At 38.0% G+C, this 16399-nt stretch overlaps 1 protein-coding gene across 2 annotated transcripts in view; it reads left to right on the top strand.

The window, feature by feature from the left end:
• SNX24 (sorting nexin 24) overlaps positions 1-16399 on the top strand; it is a 172695-nt gene that overhangs the window by 82056 nt on the left and 74240 nt on the right. For both annotated transcript variants that reach the window (XM_070793257.1, XM_019964648.2), the window contains one exon: positions 13354-13437. In XM_070793257.1, coding sequence (XP_070649358.1) covers positions 13354-13437 — 84 coding nt within the window. The remainder of the gene's footprint in view (positions 1-13353; positions 13438-16399) is intronic.

Raw genomic sequence — 16399 nt, 5'->3', positions numbered from 1 at the left:
TAACTTACTGATTTTTCTCTGACAAAAATAATTCATCTTACTTTTTTTTTTTTACTATCAGACTGCTGAACTGGGCTAAGTTGTGGATGTGTTCTTCCCAGTGTGTTGTCTTGCTGTTAATTACTTGTTCACTCTCCTTCCCCTCTTTGCTTCCTCCTTTATTTCCTGTATTCAGCCTACTTTGTTGCCAGATATTTTTAAAGGCTGGAGAAAGAAATGGCAACCCAATCCAGTATTCTTGCCTGGGAAATCCCATGGACAGAGGAGCATGGTGGGCTATAGTCCATGGTTTCACAAAGAGTCAAACACAACTCAGCGACTTAACAACAACAACAAGAAAAACCCTAAAGCTGGGAATGTGCTTGATACATTTGATGGTCAGTAAGCGACTTAGCAGCAGCAGCAGAAGTGGACTGGTGATGGGCAGGGAGGCCTGGCGTGCTGCAGTCCATGGGGTCAGAGTCAGACATGTCTGAGCAACTGAACTGAACTGAACTGAACTGAAGGGGACTGGTGTGCATAGACCAGGATAAGTAAGAGGGGTGTATTAGGAGATGTAGAAGAGAGAGGGGCTCTGAAGCCTGTGGGTGTAGGGCTTTGTAGGCTACAATAGGGACTGGAATTTTACTCCAGAAGTGGTAGAAATCCATGGAATGAGTGCAACAGAGGAGTCATGTGATCTGGTGGAGGCCTGAAAAGGGCTACTGTGAAACAGATGGTTACAGGGCATGAGTGTGTCAGTGAGACCAGTGGGGAGGTTGTAGAATGAATTTTCGGGCCTGAATGAAGGAAGGCTACTGCAGACTCTCCAATGACACAAGGCTTGGCAGAAATGCTGGCTTATGATTTGGGTGACAGCATAAGTTTTCAGAAAAGTTGCAGCATCCTCATACGATGGGTGGAAATGGACATGGTCCTTTGTAAGCCTGACCTCAAGTTCTCACAATCACCTGTTCCAGAATTCTCGGGGAAGACCTAGTGCTTTTGTTTGACCTCAAGGTTCACCGTGAGCCAACAGTGAACTAGAGCTTCCAAAAAGATTTAGGAGAATACGGGTCAAAGATAAGGAATCTTACACTAAGATCGAGGGAAGTCAGGATTCCACTGGGTCTTAGTGGATGGGTCTTGTCAGCAATACAGGGTTCTGAGTGGGCGCTGATATAGGTGAGTGCAGAAGCCACAGGTTTGCCCTGCAGGCTCAACCACCTCTGCTGATGGGAGAAAAGTCCCTTCTCCCTTGTGGAGATGGATGGATGTGGTCAGTAGCTACACTCCTGTGGGGTCATCTTTTTTTCCCTCTCTGTCCACCAAGTCTCCCTCCCCCGTGCTGATACAGAAACAGCTGTGAAAGTGACTAGATGTTAATAATGATATTAATAGATAACATTCTTGTTTGGGTTCTTGCTAAATGCAAGATAATATGGTAAATTAGTGACATGATAATCACATTTAATCCTGACAACAAACCTATTTGAAAGGTACCATGGTAAGCTTCATGTTATAGATGGGAAAATTGAGGTTTGTAAAGGTTAAATAATCTGCCCCAAATCATGGAGTGCTACCCAAGCCCAGCAGAGAACCATAGAAAACACAGGATTCAAACCCAGGCAGTTTGATTCAAGGATCAGAAGTCTTAACCACTGTGTTATCCTGCAAAGCTGGTGGGTGAAATAAAAATATTATTGTTGCAGAAGGAAATGGCAGCCCACTCCAGTATTCTTGCCTGGAGAATCCCATGAATGGAGGAGCCGGGCGGGCTACAGTCCATGCAGTCACAAAGAGTTGGACATGACTGAGCATGCACGCACTGTTTCATGTAACCATTATATGGGACAGAATCTGTTAGAATGAAGGTGGCTTATGATGTTTAAATGGAAAAAAAAATTACAAAAAGTAGGTATGATGTGATGATTCAGAGTCTTTTCTATCCTCTGTTATTTGCTTGTTTTCTGTAATGAACATGTTTAATTCTTCCAGTTGGAAAAAGGTCTTTATAAAATAATGAGAAATTGTGTTCCTAAGATCTCATAGAAGCACAAAAAGAAATCTACAATAAAAACATGTATATGAATAATTCCTACCAAAATATTATTGTCATTTCTGCATATATGGGCTAAACAGGGTTTTTTTTTATGAGTTGTAGTCTATCTTTTATACTTATGAGAAAATCTGTGTTGAGTTTTAAACTACCTCAATTGTAGATTTTGGAGACATAATCCATTCACTAACTGGGAATGGCCATATTTTCTTAAGTCCTGGATTCTATATTTTAGGTGAACAGTAACAAACTATATTTTAACCAGAAGGTGGGTCTTCTGAAGGACAGCTAAAGGAGCTAGAGAAGTTTCAATCTGGAAGGGGAAGACTTTAAAATGCAGCTAAGTTTTCTCATACTAGAATGGAAAACCATAAGCACTGATATGGCCTCAAGATTGCAGAATAAACTTCTCTTCCTAGATAATCAGATCCTGTCTACTGACATTAGATCACATTCACAATTAGATGATTCCCAAATGTGTATCTCTGGCCAAGACCTCTCCCTAAGCCCCAAATGTGTAAATTCAGTCCACTGAACATATCCACTTAATGTCTATCTAACATGTGTCTCAAACTTAATGCAACAAGTGCAGAGCTCCTGTTTGCACTCACCCCCCCACCCCCTACCTCTGACAGTCTTCCCAGCTCAGTTACTGGCACCACCATCCTTCAAGTTGCTCAGATTCCCAAACCTCACCGTTATATTTGTTTCCATTTCTTTCTTTCATTCTTTTTTTTTTTTAAGAATCTCCACATTTAATTATGTTAGCCTGTCCTTTGTTTCTACTTCTCCTCACCTCTCTCCACTACTATTCAGACCTTATCTCTGACTCTTCTCCCTCCGCATCACTTTAGGCACATAACTATGTCAAGTATTTAATCTTCCACCTGCTGGGACCATCCTGCCCCCACACCCAGATATTCTCACTTCCTCTAGGTCTGTGATAAAAGAAATAGTGGATCTCCCAAAATGTCTGCGCCCTAATCTCCAGAACCTGTGAATATGTTTCCTGATATACAGAAGAGACTTAATGGAGGTGGTGAATGTTTCGGACCTTGAGATCACAGAGACAATTTAGCTTATCTGGATAGGATTAATATAATCCCATGAGTCTCTCGTTTAAAAAGAAGGGGAAGCAGAAAAGTAGGTCACAGAAACAGGACATGAGAGTCTTGATCTCCTGTTGCTGGCTTTGAAGATTGAGAAAGGAGACCATGAACCAAGGAGTACAGGTGGCTTCTAGAAGCTGCAAACTTTGCCCTTAAATGAGGGTCAGCAAGAAAATGAAGACCAAGTCCTACAACCACAAGGAAACAGAAACGTTTTCTCCCAGTGAACCACCAAAAGGAACCCAGCCCTGCCAATACCATGATTTTAGCCCAGTGAGTTGTTGTTGCTCAGTCGCTAAGTCATGTTCAATTCTTTCTGACCCCATGGATTGTAACCCACCAGGCTCCTCTGTCCTCCAGTGTCTCACAGAGTTTACTCAAATTCATGTCCATCGAGTCAGTGATGCTATCTAACTGCCTCATCCTTGGCCACCCTCTTCTCCTTTTGCCTTTAATCTTTCCCAGCATCAAGTGGCCAAAGTATTGGAGCTTTGCATCAGGTGCCCAAAGTACTGGAGCTTCAGCATCAGCATCAGTCCTTCCAATGAATATTCAGGGTTGATTTCCTTTAGGATTGACTGGTTTGATCTCCTTGCAGTCCAAGGGACTCTCAAGAGTCTTCTCCAGCACCACAATTTGAAAGCATTAGTTCTTCAGTGCTCAGCCTTCTTTATGGTCCAACATCCGTACATGACTACTGGAAAAACCATAGCTTTGATTATATGGACCTTTGTAGGCAAAGTGATGTCTCAGCTTTTTAATATGCTGTCTAGGTTTGTCATAGCTTTCCTTCCAAGGAGCAAGCATCTTTTAGTTTCATGGCTACAGTCACCACCTGCAGCAGTTTTGGAGCCGAAGAGAATAAAACCTCACTGCTTCCATTTTTCCCCTTCTATTTACCACGGAGTAATGGGACCAGATGCCATGATCTTAGTTTTCTTTGAATGTTGAGTTTTAAGCCAACTTTTTTACTCTCCTCTTTGACCTTCATCAAGAGGCTCTTTAGTTCTTCTTCGCTTTCTGCCATTAGAGTGGTATCATCTGCATCAGTTCAGTGCAGTTCAGTTTAGTCGCTCAGTTGTGTCCGACTCTTTGTGACCCCAGTACGTGACTACTGGAAAAACCATAGCTTTGACTAGATGCACCTTTGTCAGCAAAGTGATGTCTTTGCTTCATAGTTAGAAATTTTTTTTAATTTTTAATTGGGGAATAATTGCTTTACAGTGTTCATAGTTAGCAATTTTTCATTCCATTTCAGAGCATCTTACAAAGCACCAAGACATTTATTATTTGACAAACTAATACAGTAGGTATCATTTTGTCTTCTGTATTTATTAATGAAGATACTGTGGCTCAAAGAAACTTAGAGATTTGCCCAAGTTAGGAAGTAGTGCAGATAAAATTCATTTATCTATTTTCCTTCTTTCAAAGCAGGTCATAAAATAAAATAATAAGATTCACGTAGCATCTATCTTTGGAGAAGGCAATGGCACCCCACTCCAGTACTCTTGCCTGGAAAATCCCATGGATGGAGGAGCCTGGTAGGCTGCGGACCATGGGGTCACTGAGAGTCGGACACGACTGAGTGACTTCACTTTCACTTTTCACTTTCATGCACTGGAGAAGGAAATGGCAACCCACTCCAGTGTCCTTGCCTGGAGAATCCCAGGGACGGGGAAGCCTGGTGGGCTGCCATCTATGGGGTTGCACAGAGTCAGACACGACTAAAGCAACTTAGCAGCAGCAGCAGCAACAGCAGCATCTATCTTCCAGAATGCTTAATTGTTTAACCTAATATGCCATATAAAATTTATTGCCAGAACAATTCAGGTAAGCAAAGAACTAGCAGCATTCACATTTTATAGGAAATCTAAGTTAAAGTTATATGATATTGAAACTAATGAAAAACTATGTTAACCAATCAATATGTATGACCTAATGCATTTGAGTGCATTTTTTCCTTCATCCTGAATTGATTGATTGGGTTTGTGTCATAGATGTGGCTGAAGAGGAAAAGAAAAATGAAGACTTTTCATAATCAAGTAATCAGTCAGGGAGCTGCAGCTAAAATCAGTCAGTGGTAGGGTTTACACTGAAAACCTGTAATTCTGTAAATATTAATAAACTCAAGAGAATCTTTCCTTTATAACCAGAGAGATGTAAAACAGAAACATTTAGCAGAGGTTATGTCATTTTTAGGTTATCTGAAAGTACTTCATATAGACAGAAAAAATTTCAACACTTCATAAACATGTAAAAGGAAAAATAAAATGTCTATAAATGACCTTCTAGAACCAGAAGTTAGTTGAAAAGTTACTAATTTAAGCAATGTTACTGTAAGTATTAATAATGTATCTGAATCTCCATTTCTTGGTGTCTTGGAAAATCTCTGTGTCCCTGATAATCTCTTAGAAATATGAATTGAGTTGATTCCACTCCTGTATTAAACTCTCCTCTACTCCATTTTCACTATGTATATGATTTTAATTTCATAATTAAAATCAACTTTATGACTTTGTATTTGTTACTGTGTAACTTGAGCAACTTTCATTCACCAGCTTTTAAGCAGCATGCTTTGACTGTCAATTATGTAAGATGGAAAGATGTGGACCCTGTTTACTTGCTTTACATCCCGTTCCTTCCCCATTCATCTCTTGTTTTCTGCTAGTTATGACATTAGTTTTTACACAAAAAATATTTGCAGTCTGTTCTGTAAAAATAATTGTCTTCTCTGTTGTATAGATTGATTACAAAAGCTGAGTACAATAATTAATGTTCCCATATGATAATTATATGTGTGTGTGTACAGATATTTATTTATGTTTTCACCATGTAATCAAGCTTTTGGAATTGTAAAGAAGGAAAGGAAGCCTTATAAATTGTTAACCTGTACTGCTCAGTGGAGAATGTTTCAAGCATTGCTTCAAATGGACAATCTTGTTCAGGCTTTTTTGTGGGGTTTTTTTTTGTGGACCATTTTTAAAGTCTTTATTGAATTTGTCATAATATTGTTTCTGTCTTATGTTTTGGTTTTTTGCTGTGAGGCATGTAAGATCTTAGCTCCCCAACCAGGGTAACCCTCACCCCCAACATTGGAAGGTGAAGTCTTAATCTCTGGACCTCCAGGGAAATCCTGACATTCTTAATTCTCTAAACTGTTTCAGATCGTGTTGCATTTATTTTGCTTTATATTTGGAACTGTACATTGTATACAGTTTTGTTTAGTTGGTTTTCTTGAAATTCTTAAGCACTTTTTTTTTCTTAACAGAGAAAGGTGAATGCTTTGATGCTATCACTAAAACCTCATTAATGATAATAGGTATTAATCATACCCATTTTGTTCTTGAAAGCATTCTTCTTGGAATCCTTTGGCTTCTTACTCTAATTTGAATACTTTTTAGGCTGCATAATTGGTATTTTAAGATTCCCCAATATCTGCATATTGTTTCTAGATTTCCACCGTTTCTTGGCTGCTTTTTTGAATTCTTTTTTGAAAAAATCTTCAAAGAGAATTTCATAAACAGAAACATAGTACATAAAATATTCTCTCTCCTGCATGTCTGAGACAAGCACCTTCCCATCTTCCTGGTGGAAAATTTGCCTAGTATGTATATATATAAAGAAAAGTCATTTTGAAGCTGATAGTGTATCTTTATGTGTATTCTTAGTATAATGCTTTAGTATATCCTTATTATAATGCATTAGTGATCCAAACTACTTGGAAGACTGGACTTAAAACTTTAATTTTATATAGAGTTTCCAACTTTATTTGTAAAGCACCTAAAAGTTATTTATTAGACACTTTTAGGTATGAAAACTTTTCTTTTCTTTGGTTGAAAATAAATGACTATGAAAGATATGAGCTTCTGAAGACAGAGATCATTCAACCTAGAATATAAGTTAAGTCCTTCTTTAGCTTAAGTTTATTTTGTTTTTTTAGATACATTCCTGAAAAAACTGGGTGTAAACCAAATTATAAAATATTTTATCATTAATTTACAGTTTAACTTCAGAGATGTTATCGAACTGCGGGGAAAAAAAAAACTGACTCTAACGTGTAGTCAAAACCGCACTTACAAATTGAAATCTTCTCTTTAAAGTAGTATTTATTTTTCTTTTCAATTGGAAGTCTAAGGACTTAATAATGTTCTTAGGACTGTGGCCAGAATAGTCACATGAACAGTATAGTTTCTGTTTTTTAAACAAACTTAAATGAAAATCTTAATATGTTTATTTAGTTACATGAAGCTTCCCTTGCTTTATACAGGGGAATTTCTAGACATCTCTGAAGGCAAGGATATCTCCAAGAGTAGAGGGCTAGATGGATAGGTCAGGTCTCTATGTGATTTTACGTAAGACAGTTGGAATGGAAGCTTATGCTACTATAAACCCTGGGCAAAATATTCCCAATTTGTTCTCATTTCCTCATCATACTGCCAAAGTGACTGGTAGCCAGTGTTGGTCAGAATGAGCCAGGCATTCCATATCCTTTTGGTAACTTAGTAGGGTAACTTAGTACATTTGAGGGGGATGAATTTGGTAACATTTTTGGTAATTCATCTTCTGTATGTATGTGTGTAAGTTCATACACAGGAACAAGAATGAGATGTGTATGTCTATACACATACATTAATCATTAACATATATAAATATATGTAGGTATATGTAGACATAAATAAATATATATGTACATATTTATATAAATGTATATAAATATATTAAAAATATACAGTGAAAAATACTCCAGTAACTTAATATTCACCTTGATTAGGGTCCTCATTAAATAAACTGTGGTAACAACATACATGGTAGTACTATGTAGCCATTAAAGAATGAAGTATGTCAAAATGTGCTCATTAATGAAGGTGTCTATGTATTAAGTAAATAAAGTAAAGAATAAAAGTAGTAGAAAAAACAAAAGTAGTAGAACTATGTGCTCTAGCTACAGTCGTATTAAGAAAATAACATATTTTATATGTACATAAAGAGTTAATATGAGTATAGACAATTTCTGAAAGGCAACAAGTAGCTTAAACAGATCCAAATAAAAAACTTAATATGGTTTTATCCAAGTCTCTTATGTATTAAACATGCTTTTCAGTTTATTTCCTTTGGACTTTTGAAAAGTCTTCCTTGTAAGCATATGTTTTTGTAGCAAAACCATACACACTGAGTTTGGGGGCAGCAATGTAAGGAGATTGACTGAGGAGGCGGTATGGACACAGATCCTGGCAGGAGAAGGATTTTTTTCTACTCTGCAGAATTGTATGCTTTCTACATAGATCAGTGTTTGTTTGAGAGGAGCACAGGCTGTAGTTAGGGGTGAATTCCTCACGCCAGCATCACCACCACCCTCTCTGCCAGGGGCCCTAGGTTCCTGCAGAGCTGCCTTAGAGGAGACTGTATGGAAGGCATTGTTCCCCCTCCAGAGTATCTCCCCCAGTGAACAAGACTATAAGGGAGTCTGTTCATTGGGCATCAGTATTGTGCAGTGGTTAAGAAGGCGGATTCAGGAACCGAATCACTGAGTTCAAAATGTAGCTACCATAGGCAAGGTACTTAACTCATGCCTCAGTTTCCTTGCCAGTAAATGGGGATCATACTACCTATCCCGTGGTGGGTTGTTGTGAAAATTAAATGAGTGATTGTCATGATAAAGGAGCTTGGAGCAGTGCCTGCATATAAGAATTATAAAAGTCTTTGTTATTGTTGTTGTTATTATTGGTCTTACTATTTAGGAAAAATTCCTAAACACTTTAAAAATAATGATTAAATCGTACATTGATTTTTATATATGCCACTTTACATAGAACATATTTACGTAACCGAAATATATATGCATTGACTCACAGGGTTGGTTATTTATAGAAACATTTGAAAAATTTGCTGTCAAACTTATCTTTCTTTTCTATGTGATGTCTCTGTTTTCTGGCAGCTTTTCAGGTTTTCTTTCTTACTGGTTTTTAACAATTAGATTATGTTTTGCCTTGGGTTTTTTCCCCCTGTTTCTTGTACTTGGGTCCATTGGTCATCTTGGACTTACAAGTTTATAGTTTCTATCAAATTGGGGAAATTCTTGATCAAGATTTCTTCAAACATATTTGTCTTTCTCTCCAACCTCTTTCCCCACATCTCACCTCTGCTATGAGTACTCTGATTATACATGCACTTTGATGTTTAAAGTTGTCCCATGGTTCACGAATGCTTTGTTGATTTAAGTTGCTACTGCTGGATTTTTAACTTTACTTATCTTTTCTTCTCTAGTGTCTTACCTGCTGCTAATCTCCTCCAGTATATGTATATTTTTATTCACAGACATTTTTTACTCTTCAGTAGGACCCACACCTGTTATCTAAGCCTTGTTTATATCTTCCATGCCTCCACTTAACATAGTCAACCTTTCTTCTAGGTTCTTGAACATAAGAAATTTTCTTATAACAAGTTAATGCTTTAATCTACTAATTTTATCATCTGTGTCATTTCTGGACTAGTTTCTATTTACTGTTTTTTCTTTTCATTATGAGTTGAAGTTTCTTGCTTCTTTTCGATTAAATGCCAGGCTTTGTACATTTTGGAGAAGGCAGTGGCACCCCACTCCAGTATTCTTGCCTGGAAAATCCCATGGATGGAGGAGCCTGGTAGGCTGCAGTCCATGGGGTCGCTAAGAGTCGGATACGACTGAGTGACTTCACTTTCACTTTTCACTTCATGCATTGGAGAAGGAAATGGCAGCCCACTCCAGTGTTCTTGCCTGGAGAATCCCAGGGACGGGAGAGCCTGGTGGGCTGTCGTCTCTGGGGTCGCACAGAGTCGGACATGACTGAAGTGACTTAGCAGCAGCAGTTTGTACATTTTGTCTTGTTGGGTACTGAACGTTTTTATGCTCTCAAAAATATTCTTGAACTTTGTTCTGGCAAGTTAAGTTAGTCAGAAACAGTTTATTCTCTTTAGGTCTTGCTTTTAAGGTTTGTTACTTTGGATTAGAAAAGCTTTTAGCTTACAGTTACTTTAGCTCTACTACTGAGACAGGACTCCTCTGAGCTCTCTAACGAGTGCTCCCCGAATTAAGAGGTTTTCACCTTGGCTTTTGGGAGCAAGAACTGTGCCCTGGTGTCTGTGAGCTCTGAGCACCGGGGTCTCTAATCTCTTCCTGTCCTTGGGTAGTCTGCTCAGCCTCACGTGCTGATGAGGATTCAGCTGAATGCTGGAGGGAGACCTCTGGCAAGTCACAGAAATTCCCTTCATCTGTGGCTCACTCCTCTCCAGAACTGTGCCCCGGAAACCGCCATGGCTTCCTGCCACTCTCTCCTCCCTGTCCCTAATTCAGGCCACCTTGTGGTTATCCTAGGGGTAATCTTAGGAATCACTGTTTCCTATCTCTCGGTGTCATTCATTTCCTCATGTCCAGTGTCTTCATTTCCTCATGTCCAATGTCTTAAGAGCCAGTTCTCCCACTTATTTTGTCCAATTGTATAATTGTTTCTCCTTCTCTGGACTCTCCTTCTCTGGACCTTAAATATGGGGTGGAGGGGGGAGGAACACAAACAAACAATCCTCATCCACCCAGTCTGAAATTCCAGAGGCAGCCACATTCAACTCCTGCATACACTTTTTCCTGGTATTTCCTGTCAGATTTTGTACCCCTCACTGCCTCTGTGTTCAGAGAGACCTCTTCTTACCACAGTGTCTAAAACAGCACTCTTGTCCAGCTCTGTGTTATCCTGCTCTATTCTTCACTGCACTTTTGTTTCTCGACTTCACCGTGTTTTTTTTATCTGTTTATGATCTGCCTTCCTCACTGGATCCTATAAAGGAGGTGTGCTCCGTGAAGTCTGGGCTCTTGTTTGTCTTGTTCTCTGCTGAATCCGCGGAGCGTCAAGTGACTCCTGGGCACAGGCACATTGTAGTCCTTCAGTAAATATCAGTTAAATAACTGAATGAACAAATGCCAGATACCGTGCATTCATTCCAAACATCATCTGTGCTGCCCCGACCTTAGAGCTAGATAACAGCTACTAGGAGTTTGCCAGGAAAGGCAAGAGGGAAAATGTTTTCCTGGCAGCAGGGACAACATGTGTCAGAAACTATTAAGAAAAAAAAAATAAGTCTGCTGTGGAATTTAGGAACATAAGATTTATTAAATGGACTCCATTTCTTGATTAATATTGTCATGGAAATTCTGATTAAGAAATCTCCTTTCCAAGGTGTTTTCCCATTTAAAAGAAAAACGTCTTAACAGTATTAGGTATATTGTGCATTTAAAAAATAGCAACCTAATAATAATATTAGAATTAAAATTTATCACATACTTTTCTCTGTGGGTCTATGTCTGTTACGTACACCCCAGCCCCTCCCCCGCAAAGTGAAATTTAGTGATTGTGTGAAGTAACTGTGGAACTTGGTAATGAAGCCATCTGGTCGATAGAAGGGGTGACATTCCATGAGGCAGCTGCTGTGTAATGTGTCTTATCTGTGGCCTTCAGGAGGGAGCACCTGAGGGGCAACCTAGTAAGCTGAACCTTTCTGAGTCTTCAGCTTTCTCCTTCTATGGGTTCTTCAGCAAACGTGCCAATTAAAGTGGTGGTTTTTGTGATGAAGCCTCAAGTAACTGAACTCAGAACGTAACTCCGTCTATTTCATACAGCTCTGCAGATGGAAAGTACTTTCATTGCTCCCACATTGTCCTGATTTAAGTCTGAGACCTGACTCTAGAAAGGAGACTCTGATTTCTATTAACCAAGCCCCTGAGTTGAAGCTGTGCTTCTTTTGTTTGCATTTCCCAGGGTGATTTTCTCATTGTATTCCTGGCTTTGAAGGGTCTTTGAAGAAGACAGATTTACTTTAGTGAACTAGTAAACAAATTTTTTTTCTAAAAAATAATGTATATATGTCTTGGAGTCTGAAGCATATGCATATGTTTCTTGAAGAAAATATTTTCACTGACTCACCAAAGAAAAAGTATTTTTTAGAGGGATTTCTTGAGGAAAAAAGAACGGTTGGTTAAACTGATAAAAATTGAACACTTATTTAATAAAAGCAGGTTTCTTAAACCGAGTCATGGAACAGAAGATTTTGTTTCTAATTGGAAGAAGTACAAAAATATGAACACATTTTGTTTGATGATGTAATTTCTGGCTTTCCACAACAGTCATATTTACATGTAAGGCAGAAATTTAGAGCCATAGAGAGGTATTTTCATAATGAAGGAGTGTGATCTTGTATCTCATATGCTTAAATAGTTCTTTTTAGGGTTAGCAGAATGTGTTTAACACTCTTTAGTGTCACATGACCTCAACTTTAGTTTTGTTTCCTTCAGAAGGGCAATTGAAATGGGAAACCAGGCTTACTAGGTCATGGAACAATTCTCCTTCATCTTGGTGATGACAGACTTTCCCTCAGCAAAGCAGACAGAACCAAAGACAAACTCTTGGAAATACAGAGCATCTGCTCTTCAGCTCCTGCCGAGCATCCTTCCCCCGCCTACCTTAGTGTTGTGTTCTCATGAGCATTTCACCATATTCCTCATCCCTTGTCCCCAGTCTTGACCCATGACCTAAGAATCAAGAAAGTGTCATGTTAGTGCTTACTAATTAGTGCACCCAGAGAGCCTTTTCGCTGGCCTTTCAACCTCCTGAAGGTGGGAGCACAAGCTGTCACTCGTATCATGCAGGGAAAACGAACCTTTACTACATTTTCCCCATTTTGCAAACAGCAGAATAAGCCCAGCTGAGACTGGAGATGAATATGCAGGTTAGAAAGAAATTAACCTAAAATGTACTACTGTTTGCTTGGTTGTCTTAAAGATGACACAGCACTGCCGTCATTGAAATACCCATAATGGGCTGTGATTTCTGGCAGACTGTTTCTGTGGCATCACACTTGTATTTTGATGCCATCCTATGCATTTAGTGAAATTTTAGGAGAGGAGTGTTCTCTGGTTAAAAAGTTAAGGAGCATTTGAAGGCATTTAAGTTGCCGCTATTTTTAAACACATTTGCAGGGTTGCTGTCATTTGTTAGTGAGCATTTGGCTCCAGGGCTCATTAATCAGTGCTGTTGGGCCAGGGTCTCCCGAGCCTTCTGGGTTTTGGGGGATCAGCTACTGTAATTAAAGGGATGAAATATATCATGGTCACAAACTTACCACATCAGACAACTGAGGGTTTGGAACTGGTGGAACTAATCTTTTTTTATTTTTTTCCTTTAGGTGTTTAAGATAGAAGTTCTAATGAATGGAAGAAAACATTTTGTTGAAAAAAGGTACAGCGAATTTCATGCCCTGCACAAAAAGGTAACTTCTCCCCCCAGCTCTTCTCTACAGGGCAGATGGTATAACATTAAGACTGCTTTCTGTGGTTCCTTAGAGCTTTAACAGTTCTGAGAACAGTATGATTTCTTTTATCATGAAGTAAATTTCCTTTTAAAATGAATTGTTCAGTCGTTTCAAAGGTCTGCTTTCTGAGTAGGTGGATTTTCCGTTAAGATCTTTTGCATAAATAGATGTGTGATGGCAAACTGGAGTGTACTATGCTGGGTGTTGTAGGTTCAGAAAGAATAAGACCCAGATCCTGTTTTATCCATAAAATATACTTAAAGCTTTACAAAAATGGAGGGGAGTCAAATGATTATTTTACAGACATAAATTTATCAAAATCAACTTATACTCAAATATATCTGGAAAAGATGACATCTATGTCTCCTGTATTCAAGGACTGTTTGGGGATCATGTCAAGTGGGCTCAAGGCTTTCTTTTGAATTATCAAGGCCATGTTACAAGACTGGTTTTTCAGTTCTCAGAACCATTTTGTTAAAGTCTTTGAGAAAAGAAATAAGAATACAAAAGAAATAGCTGAGGTTTTGGAAAAATGGTCAGTGAAACGTAGAAGAGAGAATACTTCTTTTTTTCTATCAAATTTTAATATTTCACAGGTTATAAATTATTATTAAAGTGTTAAAATACCTTAATAACTAGAAATATCTCATGAAATTCCCCAGAAAATCACCACATATGAGTTAACACAGTTTTAGCATTTTTCTTTCATATATACATATTCATATCTTTGTATATGTATATATGTATGTGTGTATATATACTTCCTGTATATGAATATGTATTATTATATACATACACATATATAAAATGTGTGGCACAGTTCAATTTCTTCAAGGTAAGAACTTAGATGGGGGGAGAAAAGCTGGATGGAAAGATAGTATGTTCAGAAATAATCTATGCTTTTATTTATTTTATTTTATTATGTATTATATATTTTTATTATATATTATATATAATTATATTTTTATATATTATATTTTTATTATATATTTTATTATATTTAATCTATGCTTTTAATTTCATTAAGGACAACTTAAATTTTTCTGGGAACTATCAGTGCGTGAATGATGTGGTAGTGGGCTAACTCTGTATTAAAAGCTGTGTAGCATTTCTTTTGTAGCATTTTTTAAAACTTAAAATTTTTATTTTATAATCAGAGTATTGAGTAAAACTTGAAACAGATGATACTGGGAAGTGAGTAAGCCTCGTTCCCCCCTTGTTTGAGGAGCTATCAGTTATCTGTACACTTTTCCATTAGGATAGCAAGGGATAATTAACACTGAATTTTCTACTTAAAGTTGTGTTACATCCAGGTTTACTTCCGCAAGAAACAGCACAGGCGAAGCACAGACTTAGGCTGGGCATTGCCAGCCGACTTTACAAAAAGCTCCCCCCACCCAAGGGCCTCACAGAGAAACAAACGTGGAGTCTGGGCTTCACTTCCTTCTCAAGGAATTCTGGTTTTGTTCACTTGTTTATTGAGGAAACAGATTCTAGAGAGATTTCTGCTGGGGACCTTATGAAATGTGTCCATACAATGAAATTAAAACCTGAATTCCTCCCCGTCCCCGGCCTCTGATGCAGTAGTCTGGACTCAGCAGCCTGTCACATGCAAGCCTCCTTCCTACCCTGCCAGGTCTCCGTGACCCCAGCACAGCCCAGCTGTCCCCCAAGATACTTGGGGGCCAACTCCACACGAGGCACAGCTGGGTGACTGCCAATTAGGCCCGCCCTGAGCAAGAGGCTGCCCATGCTGCTTATCAGTGGAGAGTCGCTCATGCTCTCTTCTCTATTACGATTTATTTTCTTCTACAGAAGAGGACCCTCTCCCCAGTGATTATAGGCAAGGTCTTAGATTCTCAGAGTCAGAAAAAAATTCCTAGATTTCCTAGGATGCTTCTCTCAACTTCTGTAGTTCTGTTAATAATTTGAGCTATTCTTGAAATTATATCATCAAGACGATTAGAATTAAGAGAAAATAGAAATTCTCAAATCTCTCAATTTTGCATGTTTTTAGCAGCCTCGTTAAAACATGATTACAGGGATTTGGAGAAAAAAATAACATTGTGCAGCAGAGTTTTTTAGTGGGGAGACACTGAATTGTATGTTTTATAGAGCAGAAAGTGGCTGTTAGAAGTCCCCTTTATTTGTCCCATTTTAATTGTATTAGATTTGGCAAAAAAGTAACTAAAAAGCAATGAAGTGCAAATAAAGACAGGGTGTAAAAATAAATATAAATCTGTAATCCTGACTGTAAAGTTGTTTGTTAAGGAGGATTGACATGGGCAAAAATTTAATCAGAATACACAAGCTTTACTGATTATTGCTGCCATGTTGTACAATTTTATCCTTTTATTAGAATTTTGGTACTCCGGTTTCCATGTTTGAATTTTGTTGTGTGCTTTGAATGTTCTGTTTTTACATAAAATACTTTCTCTTTAAATCAATTATTTTTTTTTTTTTTTACATTCAATTATTTCTGCAATGGGTGCAGTTTGCTCTGTTGCCAATGTCCTGGTTTCTCTCACACTGTACTTTGTATTTCTCACTTATTAAAAGTTTTTAGCCAATGTTCCCAAATTAATTCTAAAATCATATATGAACTATTAATAAGTGCTTTGTACCTTTAAAATAATAGATGCTTGGTTCATATCCATTTACCACAAACACACAACAATGCCTTCTGGCTTACTGTCAGGCCCACTTAGAGCCAAACTAAAACCGTTACTCATTTGACAGTTTATCTAATTATCTGAAGATGATTATTATACTTCTCTCAAGCTCATAGTTTTCTATAATTATTATTATCCTTCTCTCAAAACATTCTCATCCTCTACATTTTCTTAGGATTTCTTTCTAATTTTTTGAAAAAGTCAGGTTTGTTTTTTTTTTTTTCTTTCCTATGTGCTTTATTTTCCTC

The sequence above is a fragment of the Bos indicus genome, chromosome 7 (genome assembly GCF_029378745.1).
Source record: "Bos indicus isolate NIAB-ARS_2022 breed Sahiwal x Tharparkar chromosome 7, NIAB-ARS_B.indTharparkar_mat_pri_1.0, whole genome shotgun sequence".
NCBI lineage: Eukaryota > Metazoa > Chordata > Mammalia > Artiodactyla > Bovidae > Bos > Bos indicus.
Note: the sequence above shows the minus strand (reverse complement) of the source record. Positions and strands in the feature narration are given on the sequence as shown.